We start from the raw sequence: 24,365 nt of genomic DNA, 5'->3' as shown, positions 1-24,365 counted from the left end.
AGTTCCTTAACAATTTGTGATGCAAAGGAGTCAATCAGAGCACAGGATGGGTTAGCAGAGAGAAGGATGGGTAGAGGTTCAATGGCAGTGGGGGAGAAATTGGATAGAGAGGAGAGTGTGAAGAGAATGGACAGAGGGGAGAATGCTGGGGAGTGTGGTAGAGACAGAAGAATAGACAGCGGGCCTCATTACGAGGTGGGCGGAATAGGTTTAACGGCGCCGGTAAACCCATTCCGCCCTATTACGAGGTTCCCTTGCGGGACCCGCTCTGAACGTCTGGCCCGTTATTAGCTCCCTCCCCATTCCCATTGAGTCCTATGGGGGCTCACATGGGAACAGGGATCGGTTTTTTGAATGAGGAATTACCAGGTCCTCCAAGGTTGGAATGACCGAGTAATTCCTCATTCAAGGAACCCGGACCCGAGTTTGGAGGCAGCCATGCCCTTATTAAGGACATGGCTGCCTCCAAACTCGTAATGAGGCCCAGTTTACAGTATGTTGGTGATTTAAGTGGAGAAGTAGGAGCAAACGGTGTCAGAGGAGGAAAAAGAGGGGTTCTTATGGGAGTTTGGGAAGGGCAAGCATGGCCTGGAGGATCCTCTAGAATTTGCAAGGGTGCAAGTGGAGAGAGCAAATAGGAGTGGTGTAATAGGAGCTGGCTGTGATGATAGCCTATCTGGGTCAGAATGGGAATCATGGAAGGCATCATGGAGCATTAGCAACTGGTCTCTGCAGCAGCATTAACACGTGGTTGTCTTAAGCAGCTGGATGGATGAAGATATCCATGGTTTATGACATTGGGGGTAACAGAAGGCAGGGTAGTGATCATTGAAGGGGTGGACGGTGCAACACTCAATGTCAGCAAAAGCGAGATACATTGAATGAGCAAGATCTTGGAGGGAAATGTTGACTTAGTCAAGGTGGGGGACCATGGAGACGGGCTTGAATTTTCATTTGGTGATGGTTGAGGGAGGGGGGGGGGGGGGGGCATGAGAGTGGGGGAGGAATAGAGATTGTGCAATGAATAACAGAGTGGTCAAATAGGGAGCTTTCAATTGTGGGAGTAGAGGAGACCATGGTAGAAGACAGGACTTTGGGATTGAGAGAGTTGCCTTGAGTGTAGTTTGACTACTGACTTGCCAGAGCAAGTGGAGGCAAGTTGAATCGGTTGGCCTTCTATATATTGCAGCAGCGGGTGGAAGAACTTTGAGCAAGGTTTACTTTTTGTGAGTTTTTAAAAAGTGCATTAAAAACTATGCATTTCTATTTACTTACATTTTCCAGCTAGACAAATCTCCCTAAAGGTTATTTTAGAACACTCTCACATAGCCTCTCAACTGAACTAGCTGCAAATGAAACTTACAGGACGCATCAACAGAGGGTCACACAGCTCCATCAGATCTTCACGCAGGTGCTCGCATAGCCCCCAACAAAGCATTATGTAGCCCCTCTACAAATCCCAAGAGAACATGACAGAGCCCTCAACAGGCCCTTTCTTAGCCTCCCAACATACCCACCCATATCCACATTAGATCCCGACAACGCCCCCAGAATATCCTGGCACAGCACCCAGAATATGTACATATTTTTGTATTTAGTTATACAACACAGCATTTCACAGTGATGATTTATAGTAGCTGGAAAGATGGCTGAAAGACCAGAGTCTTTAAATGCATGAGAGAAAGCAAGATTTTACGCATTTTGCTGAAGTGGAGAAGGTTGTCAGTCTGATGAGACTGTATGAGGTACTTCCAAAGGCTGGCTCTTGAGTGGAAATATTCTTCCAATTGAGGTGTATTTGAAAATGCAAATGTCTATTAGGTTCTTGCAAGAAGATCTAATGGATCTAGAATGTCAATGCATGGTTATGAGTTACAACAGCAGCAGCATTCCCATAGGTCACTCTATGGACTACACTGATGACCATCTTTGAGTCTTCACTCAAGAGATTATAAAATGTGAAGATCTAAATAAACACCCTTGCACCATCTTTGTAAAGTGGTGTGTTCTGGAGGCCATCCGTGCCACACTTAGTAGCTCACAACAAGATAAACTAAAACCTTTAGATGTCTCAAATTATAGGACGTCTTAAAATACAATAGCCAGCCGCCTCCCATTTATCTAGACACATAGGAGTAATCGAGGAGATTCATAGCCAGTTGAGAATTACCCGAGCAATCATTAAGCCAGATTTCAGGTACAAAATCTCACATTTGTTGTCCAATATCAGATCATGAAGGGATGAAGCATAAGTCACTGATGAATTGCATAGATTAAGTTACATCTAAGAGAGCGGCCCAAAGCAGGTGTCGGTTCTTGAGTCAAGTCTGAAGACTGCCTATTTGGAAGGAACAGCTCAGCTAATGGCAGGATCTTATAAGACTCTTTGGTATCGAGTAGACGAAATCTAATCAAAAGGTTCTTTGAGAGATCCCAAGAAAGGCATGATTAAGCCAGTCTTCATCTTATCTGGTCAGTAAATGAACATGATGTAAAAAAAGAAAAAAAAGAAATAAGAAGTGACCAAACTTAGGAGTCAACATCCCTACTTGCAAGAACTGTGAATAATGCAGCAAGCAGAAGAGCACTGACTAGCAGGAGAAAGCGTAATCAGCCAACTAGCACGACCTATCAGGTTTCACAAAATGCCAAAGCGGCATACGCAACGAAGTGTGCAAAATGTTGGCACCCTCACGGAACGGTAGGATAATCCTAGTAGGACAATGGCATAGGAGGAACAAATAGAATGATATTCGATAATACAAGCAAGATATCATAATAGGTTTATTCAGCTAAAAAAATATTAAATGTCACATCAAGATACAATCAAAGGTAAATATGAGGCCTATAGGTCAGAAGACCACAAATTGGTAAACTAAAGTACACTGAAAGCAATTTTATACAACATATGGATACAACTTGTCTGTGTACCATGAACAGCCAATCTAAGCATCTGTACTACCACAATACAATTACAGACAGCGCTTCCTTCTGGATCTTGGACTTAACCTCGGGGGATCCCACAGGCCGGGATGAAGGTTTCTGCAGGTCCCCTTTTACAGCTGCTTCCCATTGTTTTGCATTGGCAGACATGCTTGGTTGCATCTCCTCCTGGGCCTATGAGTCTCGAACCTGGCACCGGAGCTTTGAGAGGGTCTCCTCTGGTGGTCTCTGGGATGGTTGCCATCCTAGCAGCGCCGGAACTGGAATTAATCTTTTTTCCCCATAACCGTGGGTGTGACTGATGTTTCGTCCCATTATTTCCTTTGGGGTACACTAAGAACTTACCTGCAACTCGCCTAAAGTGAGTTTGGCGTAGCCATGCCTAGCGTCTAAGGACCATCCCATTGCTGATCTGTTTAAAGCCCGTTTTGGCCAGATCTACAGCTATATTGATGCTGTGATTTGATGCCGCTTCTCGCACCAGCAGTATAGCCGCCCTTATTTGTTGTTCTGGCAGGTGTTCCAATAGAGGGGTCAAACGGTGCCACATTTCTCGGTCGTATCTAGCACCAAGAGCCAGGGAATTGGCTGCTTTTACCATTGTCATTCCAATGGTGAGAACCTTCTTACCAAAGGCATCCTTCTTTCCATTGTCATTGTCTGGAGGAGTGGCACACATGCAGTGTTCCAGGCTTGCTGCAGCTGAGACCACTGACCCTGGGACTGGTTGTGAAGTAAGACATCTCGGAGTGGAATCAGGAGCCTTAAACTTCTTCCTTCCTTCCTTCCTTCCTTCCTTCCTTCCTTCCTTCCACCGCCGGTTCCGTGAAGTGGCGTCTCATGGTACGAAGGCCATCCTGCCACTGTGATCCAGAATATGAATGGAAAAAGACTGCCTTCCTTCTTTTTCCCCATGTGTTCGAAGAGAAAACAATCCTATTTATCCAGAATCAGGCCAAATTCCTTTCGCCATCATGGAATGAAACGCTCAAATCTGGTGGTGAATGTTGAGCTGGGCTACCCGGTGCGTCTTGGTCTCGATCTTTGTCCCATGTCTCAGCTCTCCTTGGAGAGGAGGCAGTGGAAGTCGTATCTCTTGGATCAGTGTCCTGGTCCGTGTCGACCAATTCACCCTCTTCGTGTTCCCTCCTTCATGGACTAAATGTACGTGGAGGTCTAGTAGGAGATTGCCTCCTAGGGCGTGTGCCCTGGTCTCGAAAAGGGTAGGATGCATTCCTTTGTTGAGGGATAACCTGTGGGTCTCCATAAGGGTGGATTGGTGGAGCCTGAGGAAGAGGGAGTCCGGCATCAAGCTGACCTAGCAGAGATTGTAGTGTGGGAAGGACCTGCATGGATAGCAGGAACTGAGGATTTAAGAGGGAGTATTGCGTTTGCATATCTCCTATTCCTGCCGATGTAGATGGTAGAGAAGGTGCCCGAGACCTTAGAGGCATGTCCAAAACTGTAGATGGACCCTGAATGGGAACCTCAGAAGTCCTTCCTCCGGATCCGATTGAAACACCCCTTGGCATTCATATGGAGGAGGAGCGAAGTCCGACATGATCTCGTGCTGCAGAATATCTCCTGGCATGACCACTGGGTATTCAATTGGCGACATTTGCAGGGAAGCCTGGTCGTGCTGTAGCGTGGTCCAAGATTAAGTTTTTAATATACCCTTAGGAGATAATATATTGGCTTCCAATTCTGAAACCTCCAACCTGGTTGACGATGGACGAGTCGGCTTTTCAGCCAGCAATTTTTTCTTTGTCGTCGATGGGGCGGTCGTTGACGAAGCTGTGGTTGATGTCATGGGTATCAGGCAGGTAGTTGGGGCAAGCTGGATGGAGGCTTTGCAGGCCTGGCATAGTCACACAAAGAACCCATAACAAATCCCTCCTTTCATTCCTTCCTAATGTTTGTAGTAACTTCCTTGTTACCACTTTCTGTTGTCAAACAGGAAGTGCATGATAACTCATGAGCTCTCTAGTGTTTGGGTGTGGCTGGCTATATAAGCCACACCCAAGACTCTTCCAGTGCTTCGTGTTGCTTACTGTGAGCTGTATCAGCCAGCATCTGCTTGCCTGCTCCAGATCATCCTGCTGCCGCTTGCCTGCTCCAGATCATCCTGCTGCCGCTTGGCCGCTCCAGATCATCCTGCTGCCGCTTGGCCGCTCCAGATCATCCTGCTGCCGCTTGCCCGCTCCAGATCATCCTGCTGCGCTTGCCCGCTCAAGATCATCCTGCTGCCGCTTACCCGCTCCAGATCATCCTGCTTCCGCTTACCCGCTCCAGATCATCCTGCTTCCGTTTACCTGGTTCTTACTCCACGGCGCAGATATCTCCAGTCAAGAGGGGACTTCTACACCGGCACCTGTAAGAACAAAGAAGAACAGCGTTAACACGCGCACATCAGCAACGCTGCGCATACTCACCAAATCTTCCCACGATGCTGGAATCCAGGTTAGTTGCACGAGCGCACAAAACCCTGTAAGAAAGAAGAGACATTCATTGCGCTCGCTCCAATAACGCGGACACTTATTTCACTGCTCTCTCTCTCTCTACACGGTGCATACTTAGCAAAAGCCTCCGTGCAAACTTACCCAACCCCCAAGTCTCCAGTAGCGCTAAATCCAGACTTGAGGCGCTAATACCACAAAATTTCTCCTGCAAGGGAAAGGGAGAGACATTACCAGGCGCGATCGAATTGAAGGCGCTGCGCAAACCTACCAGCAGCTAGCTTCTACATGCAGCGCTACTCACCCACAAAAATACCGGCAAACAAAGACAATACGGACAATTTTGGACACTCAACATTCGCCGCGCAACCTTCACTTGTGGAAAGGACTTTCTAGTCAGTGAAGAAACCGGCGCCTTGAACTCTCGGCCTCGCTGTGAAGGAATAAAACAGCGTTTGGCATCTGAACTCAGCCTATAGACATTGGCACCAATCACATGAGTGAATCCCGCCCCTGCACATGCAGGATGGAGTGCACACCCTACTAAAGATCACGGTAAGCCCATAGGGGGACACAGCAGCACACAGTAAAGAGAAGGGAAGGGCCCAGGGGAAATCGGGTAAATTCAGATCAGTGTACACCTTGTATTTTACAGATATTCCTCAGGGTGAAACAGGGGAAGTGAAGACTGGGTCAAGGGAGGCTCGTCCATCGCTCCTGCAGAGATACAGGTGAGTGTGACAGTTGACGAGGTGGTAGTCGTCAAGGTTATGGTCTACTGGTGACGAGCCGTAGTCCCCGATGAAAATGCTGTCGACGCAGACAGTGTTGATGGGGGTTTGGACGACTATTTGGTCGATGAATGGTGTCTTGAAGAGGACTTGTGGCCGGAGGAAGATTTGCGTGATTCTGACAAGTGGCGTTTCTTGCTGCTTGTCGAGGTAGATTTCTTCACCGACGAGGTTGAGGTCATAGTCGGACTGGTTTTAGGTTTGTCCATTGACAAAATATATTTCCGGGATGAGTCAGTGGATTTTTAGTGTGGGTGCGAGCCCTTCGCGCTTGTCTTGTCTTGTCCGAAGGCAACTTCAACAAAGTATCCTTAGAAGAGTAATTAGACCCTGTGTGGGACTTTTCACCTTTAGATGGTGGTTTCTTTAGAGGCAAAGAGTGTCATGGCCCGAAGACGATTTAGCCTCACCTGTCTTCTGCTCTTTAGCTACCGGCTCCTCGGACCTGGACCTCAGTCGTGATGGTAATCTCTTGTCAGAGGGAGTGGTACTCCGTGATGAACCAACCTCTGACGCCAGATAGGCCCCTTCATTGAGCCAAAAGAGAAGGCGTCGATCATTGTCCTTAAGGCTCTAAGAGAACCCTTGGCAGATGTTGCATCCGTCGGCCGAATGGTTCGGGTAAAGACAAAGGCATTCAGAGTGCCTGTCTCCCTCAAATATTTTTAAGGCCACAGATCCCACATGGCCTAAACAAGGGCTTTTTCAGTCCTGAGGTTTCCATGGTGGAGCTGGAAACAAATATCGCCGGAAAACCCGAAAGACTAAATCTGAATCTGGAGAAAAAGTTGTTCTTGAAGAAATGTACATTTTTTTCTCAGGAGAGAAATGCGAGAAATCCCAACAGACTGGAAGATGGTTGAAATCTGAGGGGAAGCTGCTGGGGCAGAGTTTATACACTCTACGTCTCAATGGTGTTGCCAAAAGCACCCACAACAACAATGATGGGACACTGAAGGGGTCAAAGTTTTTCCATAGGAAAATTACAAGTAGTTACTGGGCTTTCCCAGCCTGACTAGGAATATTCACAGCATGTGAATCCATAAAAGATCCAATGCTGGAGAAGGATAAAGTTCCCCTCTTGGTATAGTGAGCCCGCCGTGTGGTAGCCATGTTGTGCCCAGATTCTACGTGAACCAGTATCTAACTGCAGTAGTGTGGGGATACAGTTCCACAGAGGGATGTTTCCATGGTATGGGGCCGAGGTCCCAGCCATCGCCCATATTTTACGCTAGGCCAGTGCCGTGGCAGGATCGAATCCGCACTCATGAGCAAATTTTGTAGGGAGAACAAGTGATCGGACGTCCCGGTCACCCTCCACAAAACCAGGAGGCTGCAAATTGTGCCTGTGCGGTCATCCAGTACAGCCGGAAGTTGGGGGCTGCAAACCCACCCCTCTTATATGGCTGTGTTAGCGTGTCCCACTTGAGCCGCACCGCCCCAGAGTGCCAGACAAATTTGGTAATTTTGCTATCCAGCACCAGAAAGAATAATCGACCAGGCCATAGTGGCACATTAAGGAAGAGAGAAGAGTTTGGGGAGTACTATCATTTTCAATCTTTCCAGCAATTGTAATAGATAAAAGATGACCAGTACGTGAGTTTAGCATGCAGCAAAATTGTGTTCGTGTAATGGGGGGGGGGGGGGGTTCGGTTAGGAGTGCCATGCTACCGTCACTCCTAGGTAGCGTATGGTCCCTGGGGACAACTTGAAACCCAGGTGTTCCATGGGTGGGTGTTGTCCTTAAGGGGGGGTGGGGTGGGTGGGGGGGTTTGGGTAGGAGAGCTCCGATTTGGTGCAACTGACTCAGAGGCCGGAGAATACTCAAAAGTGTAAAATGTCTTGCATTATGGGACCCGGCTGCAGGTTAGGGTTGCAAATGTACAGTAACGTGTCATCCGCATAGAGATTATCCGTCGTATTGCGTCGGCTAGTGGTTTGATAAGAATAGCAAATATTAGAGGAGAAAAGGGGCAGCCTTGGCAGGAGCCCCTCTGAATCTGGAATTGCTCAGATGCATCCCGTTAGTGCCGACCCTAGCAACCGGTTATGCGTAAAGGAGGGATACAGACTCAAGGAACCTCTGGCCAAATCCACATTTCTGAAGCACAACGTACATAAATTGCCACCGGACCGAGGCAAACGTCCTTTGGATGTCAAGCATAGCGGCCACCGCCTGTACCCCAGGGTCTATGCGCGCTAGAATATTAAATAAATGCCATAAATTCTGTGCCGTGGACCTCTCTGGGATAAATCCCGATTGGTCGGGGTGTAGAATGTAGGGCATGACCGGCATCAGTCACGTAGGCAGTATTTTTGGAAAGATTTCCACATCAGTGTTGAATAATGAGAGTGGCAGTAAAAGCCGCACTGGTCTTTTGGTTTGTCTGTCTTCAGTGGTACCGTGATTACTGCTTCTCGCATGCTACCCAGGAGCACACCCAATGTTAGAGATTCTTGCCATACCTGTTGTTGTTGGGGGGGGGGGGGGGGGGGGGGGGGGGTCAAGGGTTGCCTTGTATTTCTTAAATAGTTCTGCCGAGAGGCCATCTGTGCCTGGAGATTTGCTGGAAAGTAAGCTTGCGACGGTGCGGGAAATCTCTGCCAACAAGACCAGGAGATCTAAAAGTTCACTAGTGTCTCGGGAGAGCTGGCTGAGCGGTAAAGTATCTAAGAAGGCGTCGATTGCCTCCCGTGTGCATTTATCTTTATTGGAATAGAGGTCCGCATAAAATTGGGCGAATACCCAGTCAATAGCGGTAGGCATGTGCACCACTCTCTCGGCCGTGTCAGTGAAATAGGGAACGCACCCACTGCCTCAGTCGATGCGTGCCAACAGTTTACTGGGCCTGTCCCCTTCCCCATACCTCCTAGAAAACAGCGGGGTTTCAAAGAACTTCACCTCCCTCTCCGAGGGAATCATAAGAGCATCTATGGCATCCTTTATCTGTGTAAGAATGGCGGGTTGGGGGTGTGGGGGGTAAAGGGCCGCAAGACCCTGTTCCAGTATTTTCAGGTCATTTTCAGACAATTCAATGCTACGACTGATCGTTTTGAGGACACTAAATTCCGTAGCCATTGCGATCCCTCCGATATAGACCTTAAAGGCCTCCAACACTGGGGTAAGCAGGGGACACAGACCCCACATTCTTTTCAAAGAACAGTTGGACATGTTCATCAATATTGGATGTAAAAGCAGTATCTTGCAATGACTGTGGCTTAAATCTCCAGTTGTTGCGTGATCTAGGGAGTGCTGGGATTGACAGAGTCAAGCTAAAATCGGGAAGTGGTCGGAGTAGGTGCAGGGGAGTATGTGTGTTTCATTGACTCCGCCCAGTAGCGTATCCGATATAAGCCACATATCAATGCAGGATGAGGAGTCATGTATCGACGAATAGAAGCAGTACGAGCGGGTATCTGTATGCAGTGTTCGCCAGACATCCATTAATCGCAGGGAGTGCATGCCCTCTGACTGTTTGAGCCGAGCGTGTGGGAGTCCTTTGTGCAAGGGAGGATCGGTCGAGGTTTAAGTCAAGGATAGTGTTGAAGTCCCCCCTGAACATTATAGGGTTCAGTGGATAGCGGGCAAGTTCCTCAATCATATCCGTGTAGAACTGGGAGTCATCCACATTCGGGCCATTTTTATTTACCAATAAAACCTCCCTACCCGCAAGTAGCCTGTACACCATAACATACCTGCCCAGTGGATCGGCCTTAGTATGCTTACATTGGAAAGGGAGGGACCTATGAATCAGAATCACACCCCCCCCCTAGATTGTGAAGAGTAGATGGTGTAATAGCGGTTCCCACCCCAGTTCTTGACAAACCCTTCACAGGTCGCAGAAAGAGCACGAGTTTCCAGTAAATACAGGAGTTTTATCTTTGTGTCTCTCAGCATAGAGCTGCGCTACCCGACGTTTGATCGGGTTCCCCAAGCCACGTACATTCCTGCCAAGGCCGGTTATGTCCCCCATTTCGATGGTGGTTGCGTTTTGAGTCTCGTTCCAATGGCATGGTTCTGTCCCACCAACCTCCTAATACACCTCCCCGGAGCCCTCTCCTCCTAGTTACAAACAATGTGTTCAAAGTGCTTTTTAACAAACTTCAACTTTAGCAGAGATAACTTCCCCCTTCCTCCCACCAAACGGGGACGGTGATAACCCAGAAGAACCTTCACCAACCATAAATGCAACTTTGCATGCGGTGCTGATGCACGGGCGTACCCAGGTTAGTAAAGGGCTTAAACACAACGACAATAGGAAACAAGGATGAATCTTAATATACTTCGGGCTCAGCAATAACCCAATGGGGCACAGTGTCCGCTGGCCATCAGGTTAACAAAAGAGGAACGCTCCTCATGTGCTCCAGACGTTATAAAAACAGTGGGTGCAGCGTGGAGGGATGACATCACAAGATAGCTACGAGACCCAGCTCAAGTCAAAGAGCGTAGTTACCATTCAAAGGTCACCGGGTCTGGAATCTTGAGAGAAGATCAGGGTGCCGCGAGAGATTCATCCAAGAACTTCATGGCATCATTAGGGATAGTTAAGAAATAAGTCTTGTCATTCCATTGACTCCTAGTTTAGCAAGGTAGAGCATAGCGTATTTCACATTGTCCCGTAGTCTCTTTTTCACGGCTAGGAAGGACTTTCTTTCTTGCTGGACTGCTACTGAGAAATCAGGGTAGATATGTATCTGGTTCAATCCCAACAATAGTTTGCCACCATTCGCGGCCTGCCCGTAGGATAGCGTCATGATCTTGACAGCCGAGTATATGAGCAATTATCAGGCGCAGATGGGCTCAGGTTTAGGCTTGGGAGCCAAGGATCTGTGGGCTCGTTCAATGGCAAATTGCACAGATAGTTTCAGATTGCCTAGTAGCGGAAGAAGGGTAACCTGTATATATATATATTGCTAATGACCATGTAACTAAGCTTTGTACTGTAACAAGTGCCACAATGTCCTTGGGCTGTTGTGCGCTATATAAATACGAATAAAACAAAAACAAACCTGTTGCAGGAAGGATTCCGTGTTACTCTCGAGACCCCTATAATGCGTATATTATTGTAGCGAGATCTGGAATCCAGGTCATCTTTTTTCTTTTCGACTTGGAGTACCCGCTGGTAAGGAACGCCAACTCCCCATGCATGGTGGACATGTCATCCTCCACCAAGCTCACTCTGGTTTCAGCCTCAGATAGCCACTGGTCTGTTTTGTTGATACAGGTTTTTATCGAGTCTATGGTGCTTGTCATGTCATCTAGCTTGTTATGCACCTTGGAGAATCCTTCCTGCATGCATTGCATCATGCACTGGGTCTCGGAGGGTTTCATTAGAGAGGTTTTAGGGTCCACACCAGAGATCATTGCGCTAGTTTCCGGGGGATCGGAGGTGGATTTAGTGTATTGGCTCATGGACCATTGGAGTTTGGTACCTCTTTTTGACATTTTTACGGGAGCGGTCTGGGCTGCTGGTGGCCTATAGGAGATCCAACCGCGCGTCTCTCTGCACCCGGTTCGCTGCTCGCCAGTGCTATTTCTCAGGTAGCAGATCGGTTGGGCGGTAAGCACCACCAGGTGGAAGCAGGGAGGCCGATACACGGTCAAGGGGGAGGTCAGGCCTGTGTGTCACACCGGGAATATTAGGCCGACAATGGATCAGTGGTAGGCAGAGGGGCAAGGGCCAAATGACTGAGGTAGTAGCGCGTCGCGCCTTAAAGGTGTTCCCCACAGAGACAAAGATTGCGCAGCAGCCTGGATGGTCCCTTGCTCGACCACAAGATGGACGTAAAGGCAAACACAAATGGGACCCAAGGAGAGTGTGCCAACAATAATGCAAAGAGTGAAGTGGAGGGATGGTAGCAGCGCTCAGGGCTGATGTGGCCGGTGTAGTGATGTCTTATGGTGCCCAGGTGTGTAGGGAGCTGTGGATGTTCTCATTCAACAAGCAGCAGTAGTGGAGGCAGCCGTATGGTGGGTGTGGGTGGGAGGGGGTTTGCAGTATTGCATACATTAATTGCCGTCTACCAGTATCACCCTCCCCAGCACCAGACTTGCCTCCAGTAATCCACAGTGCTGCGGGTGGATCCACCCATCCTTCCACCTGGTGCAGTATCCAGGGGAGCAGCACAGGTGTAGAGGGGGCCGCGGCCAGCCCCGTAGAAGTCAGGACCCACACGCAGCAGACACGCCATTTGAATCCGCAGCTACCCGCTGCAGGAAGGCAACGGCGGCCGTCACATTCGGTGGCGAGTCAGGCAGGCCGCCAGTTGTAGATATAGCCCGGTAACCACCTCTCCCCACGCCGCGGAACACCACAGGCAGAGGGGTCACCAGAACTCCAGATCAGGCCTCTCACTCCGGCCCGCGACTCAGCAGCAGCACCGGCCCGTGTCATAGTAGAGCGCTCAAGGCTTATCACGGCAAGTCGTCACGGCAGCCTTGAGCATTCACTCCCGCCTCACAGGGCGAGACGAGGGGCCGGAGGGGAATCAAAATGTAGCTGGAGACACTAGAAGTGCTTCGGTCCACTGAATGGCAGCTCAGGCTCTATGTGGGGGAAGTATATTTATCCCAACGGCCCGCCGGGTGCGGGAGCTCTAACAGAGAGCCGCCATCACAGTCGCCGCGCAACAGTGCCCCTTCCCTGTAACTAATTACTGGTGTTGCTCTGTGTGGACTCATTGCAGCCCGAAACCATCAACACCCCCTCCTAAGACCAAGCCTTGCAGTTCTGCAACCTTACATTGATTGTGTTTAACAGCTCAGTGTCTCCCTGGCCTCTGAAACTACTCCCCCCATGGTTTATTTTGGAAATCCATATCATCAGGCACTCCCTCAAAACCAAGGCAGCAGCCATTTGGTCACAATCGAACAATGACCATTTTTCCTCCACCAGAAAACTGCAATTAATATGCAACCACTCTGACTATTCTGCATGGTGGCATCACACACAAAATTCTGAGATTAAAAAATTAATTTAAAAAAGAAAGCATATGCTAATTATTTAATAAAGAAACCTTGGCCATGCATGCCACATATTTGTCCACTATGCATTTACAGAAGATGGTATTTTTCACTAGGACACTAGCATAGGCATGTGGCTCAATTAGACTATTAGTGTATACTTAGCAACTTTACAAGAACATTTCTAAAAATAAATGTGTATGCACATTTTGCATATGCAAAAAATCTCAATTGGAACTTTTTAATCGTGTCATTCCAGTTATGTATTTTTCCTTATGTACTTGCTAAACTTCTCGGAATAGCCCAATTGAAAACTACTTGAGCGCAACAGGGGAATGCTCGATTGATTGCAACAGTTGCCGTACAGATTATGCACCCGTTTAAGACAGAAGCTTACCTTATTGTGTAATGGAGCTCTAATTGATGCAGCAAATGTAGAGTGTATCTGGCCTAATACGTGTCGATTTATATGTAGCATTTAGCAGTTTCATAGTCTTCACTGTGATTGTCAGGCCAGTCTAATTTCTGGGCTTCCTGTACTCAATTGTGTCTTGTTAGATCTATCTCAATTACATACCCACATGGGCCAAGCAGTTTAGGGGCACCAGTTGAACGTTAATTCTATCTAATCTAGAGCTTTAAAGGGCCATCTCTGCAGCCTCCTCCTTCACTTTAAACCCAGCCAATCCCCCCCCCACACCCGACCCCAAAGGCCACTCTGCTGATGTTGCCACAGCTAATGGGGTATTGCGTCCGGACGACAGAAAAGGCTGTTTTGACTAGCTTTACTGTAACATTTCAGAACTATGACACACTACCATTGCACTCTCATATGTGCAGAGTCTCCTCCTTCGCCTGCCCACCAAGGCCCAGAGCAACATTTTAGGGTACTGTGAGCAACATGTTGCTTGCGAGCTACACCACATTGGGGATCAATGCAATAAAGTTAGTTACAAATTAACAGGAACATAGGTTTTGCCAAATTCAACAAAAACCTCAAATATTTTTGCAAAGGGTTTTTTAAATGCTTCAAGTTGTGCTGAATGTTATTGGCCCAATGCACTTAAAACTACATTTCCGGATAGTGAGCTCAGAGGAATAACTCCCAAATCCTTCAGTACATTTCTTTGATTTCTAATAATGTTTTGACTAATATAACAGGCTCTTGATGCTTTCAAAAAGCACCACTTTCCACTACGTTTCATAGGAATTCCTAGTGGATATAACCCCCAGTGAAGTGAAGTGACCTACCATGTTTTGACCATTTTTACTGGTGGTCTTCTTAAAAATACACCTTTTGCCAAAATGAATCGGACAATTCCTTGGGGAGAAACAAAATCCACTCATGGCCAAATGTACTTTCCAAATGTACTTAATTGAATAACATGTCTCACTAAATGTACCAAAGGTTTTTTAGATGAGAACTCTAAGCATTAACTTTTTTTATGCGCTGCCATGTTTTTGAACCGTTTTTCAGGCTTCGTGTCTAAAAACACCCTCCTTGCCACCTAGTTTTGGTAACGTTCCTTGCAAACACCAACTTAGTGTCAAACGAAGGTGAAGTCAATTATAAAATCGCTGGGAACATAACTGCACTTGGTCTAGATTACAGTTAATTACTGTACATTCACAAATCCTCTTAGCAATATTAAGTTTCTTTAAGTTATATTTAGTGTTGCCATCATTTTGCCACTGTCTGAAAACGATATTTTCCAGAAGTACAAAGTTGCTAATCACTTCATTTGATGCACGCATTTTGCTCCTGGTCTGCAAAAGGTTGGGGATCCCTATACTAGAGTAATGGGGAATTATTGTGGCTGTCTGCAGAATTTTGTGTCAGAATTATGACTTAGTAACTGTATGTTTATTATGATCTATGATCCCCTTTATTCCGCCACTCCTTAGTCTTATGTGAATTGTGTCTTCCCACAGGTAGTGTACATACATTTAAATTCAGAGAGGGCAGGGACATCAAATGATCATTACTTATTTGATACATGCACTGGGACAATTTTATGTTAAACCTATAGTAACAGATATTCTGTGCATTTGTATACTAACATGTATATTTCAGTATACCAGTGCAGTATATTCTTTGGGTATAACTATGGGAATAACAGTACTTAACCAGCTTACCTATTCCCATGTGTTAAGCCTAACCGCTCTGCCATAGCTCCACTGTAGAGTTTGGCATTTCATTTAGTTGGAAACACTGTCTTACCTTTAGATTAGGTCGCTTAACATCCCTCACTAGCGGACTACAGAAACATACAAAAGCACAGTAAATATGTGTAGGCGTAAAAAACTTGCCAATCCAAAGTCTAACTTTTTGTTTTCTCCAAATACCACAGTGTTGCACCACGCTTGTATACAACTCCAATGTAAACAGTAAGCGAATGTCAGCTGACATTGCATGTGTTTCGTCTCCTGTGCCTTGAGCGCCTTCTACAAAATTCTATCTTACTTAATTTATGTCCGACAAGTTTGTGAATTATAGCAAATACCTGAACACAGAGCAATACCCACAAAGACAACAGAGAAGCAAACAGTAGAAACATATCATTTACAGCAGACAATAGAAATAAGAATACATACAGAAGAGCTAAATCATGCACACTTTTGGATCCTGTCAATTAATATTGTGCAGACATTCCTTAATTATATGCTATAAAGTGTTAACTGTAACTACCCAGTGCCCTTTTGAGAGTACCACCTTGGCTGCTCTGCCACGTGTACAAATAGGAGTGTGTCAAGTGAACTTTAGGGTAACCTTGTGCCTAGTTGTGGGGAGAGTCCACTCATAACCTGTACAGAGGGGCAGAAAGAATTCCTATTAACAACTCCAACAGAAGGATTTAGTTAACTACCAGCACTCAAGTTGCTTGGGTAGATGCAGAACAGGGACATTAAATGTATGCTGCCCTGATGAGTGCAGACTTTGCAATCTATGTGGAATTAATGTTGGGATTAGATTCATTATTGCATACAGGCTTCTCCAGAAAAGGGGTTTTCACTTGGTGTTGAAGAAGGTGAGGGACATAAATGCCTGAGGGGAAAAAAAGATTTGTTGAATAGAGGGCAACAGGTATGGGTTCAGAAAAGAAGTATAGGTTAATTAAATCCCTGCACACCACCATAGTCCTCTGAACAGTTACTCCTACCTAGGTGGCTGATGGGGCCATGTCAAGGAGCCAATGGGTGCATCTGGGAACAATACGCAGATTTCCTGCTGCGTTAGCCACAGAGGCTTACTTTCAGTTAGGGTTCAAGTTAGTTCTCTAAGGGTACACTTTCAGAGAATGCACACCAGATTTCTTTCCCTCATTCCTACAGCAGGGATACAAATGTGCTTTTTGACCATTCCACTTAGCCTCAAAGGTGGGACAACCACATGTAACAGAAAATATAGGAGCTTCTACAAAGGGGTGGGGCAAATGGCCCCACATTTTATGTGCATCAGATGAGCAGCAGACGGTGCACTTGTGTTGGGTTTCGTCCAGCACACCCCTGTGCTCAACTCAGACTTTACAAGGCCCAAGTGACTCCCAACAGTATGGCAACCCCTCGGATACAGAACAAAAAGGTGATGTGCAGTGACAGACTTCTGCTTCAGGCTTGGATGGCACCCAGAAGGAGAGCGCATCCAAGCTTCAGACTCACAAGTGGAGGGTGAGCCTCTGCTTAGAAGTCACGATACAGGCCGCTGCATATTGCAAACCTTTAAAAGTAACTCAGTGAGTTACTTTTAAAGGTAACTCACTGAGTTGAGTGGCCGTGGGCTAAGGCAGCAGTGAAGTAATAGTTTCTGGTGAGGTGTCTGGGAATTAATCAGGGACAACCCGCATACAAAAAAGGAGCTTCACTCATATTCTGCTTCTGCTTTACAAAGCCTTTAAAAGACAGGGGACGCTCTTAACGTAGACCTCCAAAGAAAGGTGTAGCCTGTGATGGAGGCCTAACCAGAAAGGGAGTCAGAGGGTAAACTCTGGTCAATGATGCTGTGGTCATATGCACATATTGTATGCCAAGTTATACATTATTTGTAACTCAACAGATCTGGATATTTGGTTATGCCAAAGCACTGAACAACACATGTAACAGTACCACACGTTCTGTCACCTATGCTAAAAATAATAAATGTTATAGGAAAGGCACATTGGAAAAAGAAAATACTGATTATACACTGCAGAAAACAGCGTGTTCTTGTGTTTTATTTATTTATTTTAATGTTTATAACATGCCACATGCCCATGGGCCTCAGAGCGCACAAGACGACAAGGACAGACAACAGTCAATTGCCAGAGGATGCAATTCCAGCAGCACCGTACTTAACCCGAGTTAAGAATAAAAAAGTGAGTTTTGATTTGTTTCTTGAACACTGCAAGGTTGTTAGCCAAGCGTATTGACCCAGGAAGTGCGTTCCAATGTAAGGGAGCCTGAGTGCCAAAGGAGGTCCCCCAAAAACGCACCGGCTTGTATCTGAGCTGCATGAGGGTGGGATAGGCAAAGGACCAAAGTTGTCCCCCTAATGTGTAAACCTTAAAAACAGTCCTTTAAATATGTTGGGCTGGCAATAGACTGGCATTTAAATGGCAGAGTAAGAATCTTGTGGGTGATCCTATGTTGTACTGGTAACCAGTGTAATGTCCTCCGCGCATCCGATACACGAGCACGTTTGGACATTCCATGAATTGCAAGAATTGTGCTGTTCTGAGCAACCTGTAGCAATTGCGTGTTAGAGTGCTGAATCTAGCAGAGTGCAGTTCTTGATTGAAAGAAATGGGTGAATGTAGTAAAGTAACTTGGAGATGAGGCCACAGGAAGATCGAATGCAAGACGTGTGGTCTCATGGTCAGTTCAGCATCAAGAATAATCTCTAGCGCTTTGACTTTTTTGGACACAATGTTGCCGGCAATACAAAAGTTGGCATAGGCAGTGTTCTGTTTTTTAAGATGAGAACTAGATGCTACAATCAGAAGCTCGGTTTTGTCGCAGTTCAAGGTGAGCGAGTTGCCTGCCATTCAGGCCTGACTGCATTATAGATTTTATGGCAGCTGAGTCCTGTTCATAATTCCCGCTCAGCTCAAGGACGACCTGGGTGTCATCCGCATAATTCATATACTTTACACTCAGGACGTCCAGTAAGTCGAGCAGGGGCATAAAATAGACATTGAACAGGGTTGGTGGAATAAGTGAGCCCTGGGGGACACCACATGTTTGAAGAACAGGGAAGGAGCTTGCTTTGCCCACTGCTACCCGAACAGACAGAGGGCCAAGGAAGGAGGAGATCCATTGTGCTAAATCCCTGAGCCTTGTCACCATAACAGAGTGGCACACTAAATCGAAGGCAGCAGAAAGGTCTTGAAGCATCACAGCAGGGCGGGATGACCCCTATCCACTAAGCCGGCCAGGGTGGATTTAAGGTCCAGCATAGCAGTTTCTGGCCCATGCTGAGCTCTGAAGACAGATTGAAGATCATTACATCTTCAGGGTCACGTCAATGTTTCTCTGTAGCTGCACGTATGCCAATTTGTCCATGATCTTAAGAATAAAAGGAACGTTTGTGATTGATCGATAATTATGAGTAATTCGAGGATCTGCATTAGTCTTCTTTAACAGAGATGTAATCCATGCCTCCTTGGGGGAGGATGGGACTGAGCCTTCGTCAAAGAAGAGATTGATGAGCTTTGTCATCAGTAGCTCGAGTGAGCCCTTGAAAATGTCTGCCGGGCAGCAATCGCCGAGGCAGGATGTGGGTTTCAAATCATTGATAACTTTAAAGACTAGGGCCTCTGTGTAGTGAACAAATTTGAACATAGAGACGTTATTGAGTACGGGGACAGAGACCTGAGCAAAACTTGCATGGGTGAGAAGACCCTGTGATAGTACCTGCATATTGCTGATAGTTTGTTTATGAAATGCGATTTGAGCTAAGCCCTTCTCACCTTTTTTTTTTTTTTTTTTTTTTTTAAACGCACTGACCTTTCTTCGTGGGATGTATGTGACCAGACCCTTTAGGAACGATACAGATCAGCAAACATAATTAAAAACAAGCCACGGACTTGGGGTGGATCAATAGTTTCATTTGCAATGCTACAAGCATCTTTCAATGAACTCAGAATGCATCACTGTGCATGCAATCAGACATATACATGTGTGTCAGTTACTCTAAGTTTCAGATGAAGAACAGGTCAGCCATTACACAAAATATTTAAAAATGTATACTCCTCATACCTATGGTATGAGGGCAGCTTTTGGAGGTCAGTCACAATCTCATTGGGACACACGATCGAAGAAAACACTCAAATCCAGAATAAAGACATTTCTATTCGGTAACACCTACCCTTGTCCGATGTCGGTCCTTTATTCCTGGCAAGGCCACCGATTTGAGAGGTTTCTTTTTTTGCGTTTGCGAACAATAAGAGACTGTTGGTGGCTTCTTTGCTAGTCTGGGTAGGGTTGAAAGAAAGCAAGCTCATAGGTTGGCCTGGCAATAGGACATCTTTTTTGGAAACCAAGCTTGTTGAGACCGACTGACTGTTGGAGGCGTGGTTGATACTCGTCAGGTTGGAATGTAGCAAGTTGCTGAGAGGCACTGGCAGGTTAATATCTTTTCTGAAATTCAAACTTGATGCGATAGATGGATTATTAGAGGGTTGGAAGCTACTCTGAGTGGCTTTGAAGTGTAGCATACTGTTGGGTTGTCCAGGCAAGTTAAAGTTGTTTAGGAAATTCATACTTGGTGGAACTGATGTCATGTTGGAGGCTTGTTTAATAGTAGTAGCAGGACTGCCAAAACGCCAAGAGCCATCGCCCAATGACATGAAAGCAGGATGTCCTTTTTGAGGAGCCATTCCGTGGCTGGCCAAGAAGCCAACAGGGACATTTTGTGGTTTATTTGTAATACCTCCTTTGAACACCTGGAGCTGTGGTCCTGATAGACCTGTTGGAAAAAAACAAAAAAGAAGGTTTACAAATATGTAAATTGAGAAGCAGGTTGCTCCCAGTGAGCAAGAATGGAGATTACGCAAGGCTGCATTTCTGCACAATGAATACATAAATAGATCTCTACACGAAAGGGGCTAAAGCGCAGAGGCTGTCCATATAGGCCATTTCTTATATAGAATCAAAGGCATTCCTTCACAGTGACGGACCCAAGTAAAAAGGCCCAAACAAACAGTCATTATCCCATGCTGAGTGATAGTGTAACCAACAGCTTCATCTCTCAACAATGGCTAGTTTATCGTCTCAGAAATCGTGATCTAATGTGCAACCTATTCAGGCTCAAAACCCATCAAAGGTTATACAAGTAGCACACGAGGCTTTAAAACGTTGTCCCCACACAGTAACCAGAACAAAGCCCAGGAATGGTGAACAACTGTTATCAAGCAATAACATTAAACAAATTACAAAGGTCATTTTAAAACAGTCTAATAATATACACAGACAGATATGAGGTCTGTGCAAATGATGCCTTTTGGCTAGTCCATAAGCTGACATGCAGTTGCATTTTGATTCTGGAACCGGTCAAAAACAGGGATTATTATACCTTAGGCTCTTTCTGCACCCTTTCCTGCAGTTATGATTACTGAGTGCCGACAGCTCAGATGTCACTGCTCCATTAAACTATATGCCACTTGCAAACCAATCTGAGAAAAATTAACATATGCAAGCCTATGCCTTGACAGAAAGGGATGGAACTTTGTAAAAAAATATGTTTGCCAAATATCAAAAGAGGCTTGTTTTTTAAATGTGCGCCGTGTTGGGCGCAATACAACATTATTAATACATCAAATTTATTGTCTAGAAGATGGCCTTTCTCAAACAAAATTGATATTTAACATTACAGTTACGTGTGATCTCTATTCTTTAAGCACAAAGCAAAAGACTGCCCTTCTTTGGTAGGTCAAACTGGGGCACTGGAGTTATAGTACCTCGAAGGTCAGAAGCAGCAATTGGGGGTCCTTTGCGTTTTCCACTCACATCCATCATCAAATCATTGAATATGTCATCCGGCATACGATCCATTTTTAACCTGGAGAAAATAATAAAAAGCAAATGTGTGTATGTTACATTAAGCTATACAGCAAATCATGTGTTTTCTTATTCGTCTCGATTTTGCAAGGGGCAAAAGGAGAAAAAATGCTCATTGTACATGCTTTTTTCTCAAGGGCACACTGCTCAGGTTTTAGGACAATACTCCCCGCTAGGCAAAGTTTGTATGCAGTACCCTCTGGGAACACTACAAACAACTCTGACTACAGGTATAGTAAACCCAACCTTTGGTATAAGCTTGTACCACAGTTTTGGAAGCGTGTTGAGTAGCCAGGCTTATCTCAAGAGGGGTCAATGTGAGCTGCAGTGGAGTTACAGATATTTACAGTTCCAAGTATTCAAATAAACTCTTACACAAGGTTTCTTGAATAAACAATTAGCTCAGCTCAGTAAAGATATACTGGACTCCATCCAGAGTGATGAAGACGAACTGATCAAATATCTGACAAAAGTCCTAAAGAAACTCAAGGAACTCGACAGGATCATGACCTTAGACGCAGCGGCGGGCAACAAACTTGCAACACACCTGCCTGCCAACACAAAAAAAATTGAATTAACTCCAAGGATTCCTCACGCAATTTCCAAACAGAACCTCACGTAACTTGCTTTTGCGAGCTCAGTTTAACATCTTGGAAGCTAATGAAATACTGGAAATAAGAGGCCTCTCCTCTACAAGCAACTGCCGGTATTTCAATTTGGCCAACAAAAGAGACCATACGACATTTGCTCCTGTTGTGTGCTGGCACCCGCCAGATAAGATCTTAATATCTGAGCTACTTCTTCAGCAACCCTCTAATTATGGACGAAGAGACTTGGTGGTCAAGGATGATCAGTGGGGACAGGTGTACTTTGCAAATAGAAACATCAAATATTCTCCAACCCATTAGGATTAACATGACAGCTGTATCTCCCCCTCTCCCCCCCAACTGACCCCCCCCCCCCCCATCAGCAGGGCTTTTGAAAAAACTGACTCATGAAAATATTGGACTCAGTTTACACAGAGACTAGTCATAGACATGTCTACATTAAGACACCCTCAGGTGACTTCAATTGCAAGGGTGCTGGGGACATTAATATATCACTGTTGTATTTAGAATCCGATAGTAATAAGTCAAAGGAACATACAAGAGACCACAAATATTCTTAAGCAGGCAAATACTTTTGGATCCCCCCCAGAAGAGTCACAGTACAGTAGGCTAAGCCAAAGTCAATGGGCATAAAACATATATAATATGAAGCACTTCTGGTAGTTAAGTGGAAAAGTCTTTGCACAAGTTCTTAGGAGTCTTTGATGAAAAGAAGAATCAAATGTAGGGCCACAAGCTGATTAGGATTTTGAGTAGAAGATGCAAGCAACTCTACGGCAAGAGGTAAGTTCTCTCAGACTTTGTACAGTACCTTTACAATGAAGAAAAAGATGCAGCAGATGACTCTGTTCAGCTCTGCAGGTCTCGCTGTTCCTGGGCCTCAGTCGTGGAGACAAGAAGGACGACGTCGGGGGACTCATGCACTGGGACGGTCAAAACCCACACCCACCAAACTTCACTTTCTGTGGCTGTTCAGTGTTTCAGCTCCTTGCATCTACCGCAAATAGCAACACTAGTTCCTTGCTGTCGAGATGGACTTTTCTTGCTTCTGGGGTCCAGCACTCTGTTGAGGGCGCTCAGGCTCATCAGTCATGCTTTCTGGGAGTTAGCAGGATCTTCTTGGAGCTCTTCGCCAGCTTAAAAGCAATGCACACAATCTGATGTTCCTCTCCCTGGACATACGGTTTCCAGCAGCAACTCTGGAAATTCAACCAGCTCTGAGATGGATGTCCAGGTGGCTTACTTTGGAGTGAATTGGTCCCACCAACTCAAAAGGGAGAAGTCGTCCTTGCAGGGGCTTCCCCGTCAATACAAATTTGGAGTTTCAGCACAGCAGCAGGGCTTCACCGGGCAAACCAATGGTCCAGGAGTTGCAGCAGGCGCCCTCTTCAAGTTCTTCGGTTCCTTCTTCCAGTGGTCGGCTCTGCCTGCCAAGTCAAAAGTCTCGCCTTTTATACAGTTTTCTCCCATTCATTCCAGCCTAGCTGGAAGTCACCCAGCAGGGTGGCTGTCCTTGCCGGACAGTCAGCCGGCCAATCACCAGAGTGCATTTGGGTCTCCTAGGACCTCTGAGATCAATTAAGGCACAAATCTGGGGCGAGTGCGCAGAACTACCTTATCCCTGTGGACTGTAACAAAGGGGTCTGGAACAGAAAGTGCCTGTAATTCGCTAACCCTTCTAATAGAAGTGATAGCCGTTTAATAAGTCAGGTCTTTTAGACTTGCTTTATGCATTGGCTCAAAGGGAGCTCCCATGAGCCTCGTCAAAACCACATTTAGGTCCCACCCAGGAGCCGAGTGAGAAATGGGAGGTTAAATCCTCTTAACCCCTTCCATAAAGGCCTTAATCACCGGTATCTTCCACCACGCCACCTTTTGTTGCGACGTAGGCGAAAGGGCCGCCAGATGAACCTTTAGGGAATTGAAGACCAACCCAGTGTCTAACAGATGGGTAAGGTACAGCACAATGTGTGTGGATGAGCAATCGATGGGATGGACGCCCTTGGCATTACACCAGATGACAAAAAGTTTCCATTTGCTGGCATAGCAATAACGTGCGTTAGGCTTTCTAGCTTCCCTGCGTATGTCCATGCACCTCTGAGGGAGATGTCCAAACTCTATGACCTCAGGAGCCAGGCTGCTAAGTTCAGAGTTTTTGGGCATGGGTGTAGGGTCTCCCTCCTGTCCGGAGACAACATGTTGTATGGGCAGGGTAGTTTTTACTGGTGGGGAGAGGGACATTTCCATCAGATGAGCGAACCAGGGTATCATGGTAACTGGTTCCTGGTGCATCTTGTTGAGAAGGGGAGTCGGGGGTGGGGGGGCTTAGGTTCGGCGGGCGTAGACAAATTTAATTTCCCTGACCATGTTATCCAGAGACCGTTCCCCTTGCAGCGGTTCTGGGGTTACCTGGAGGCGTAGTCTTGGCATTGGGCGTTCTCCTGAGATGCAAACAGGTCGATCTCTGGGAAGCCCCATTCTGCGAAGATGTAGGACACGAGGTCTTCGTGCAGACGCCATTCGTATTCTTCGGGCAGCAGAAAAGCTCTGCTGAGCACGTCTGCCAGAA

At 46.2% G+C, this 24,365-nt stretch overlaps 1 protein-coding gene across 7 annotated transcripts in view; it reads right to left on the bottom strand.

The window, feature by feature from the left end:
* Nucleotides 1–24,365, bottom strand: part of LOC138570837 (serine/arginine repetitive matrix protein 2-like) — a 638,877-nt gene that overhangs the window by 598,682 nt on the left and 15,830 nt on the right. For all 7 annotated transcript variants that reach the window (XR_011303882.1, XR_011303883.1, XM_069649149.1 and 4 more), the window contains exons 2-3: nucleotides 21,089–21,189; nucleotides 19,498–20,097 (exon numbers count right to left, since the gene is read on the bottom strand). Coding sequence is in view for 5 of the 7 variants with exons in the window: in XM_069649149.1 (XP_069505250.1) it covers nucleotides 19,498–20,097; nucleotides 21,089–21,182 (694 nt within the window). In the remaining 2 variants the exon portion in view is untranslated. The remainder of the gene's footprint in view (nucleotides 1–19,497; nucleotides 20,098–21,088; nucleotides 21,190–24,365) is intronic.

This window comes from Ambystoma mexicanum, chromosome 1p, assembly GCF_040938575.1.
Source record: "Ambystoma mexicanum isolate Mex_15411 chromosome 1p, UKY_AmexF1_1, whole genome shotgun sequence".
Classification (NCBI taxonomy): Eukaryota; Metazoa; Chordata; class Amphibia; order Caudata; family Ambystomatidae; genus Ambystoma; species Ambystoma mexicanum.
The sequence above is the reverse complement of the archived record's forward strand: the minus strand, read 5'-3'. Positions and strand labels throughout refer to the sequence as shown.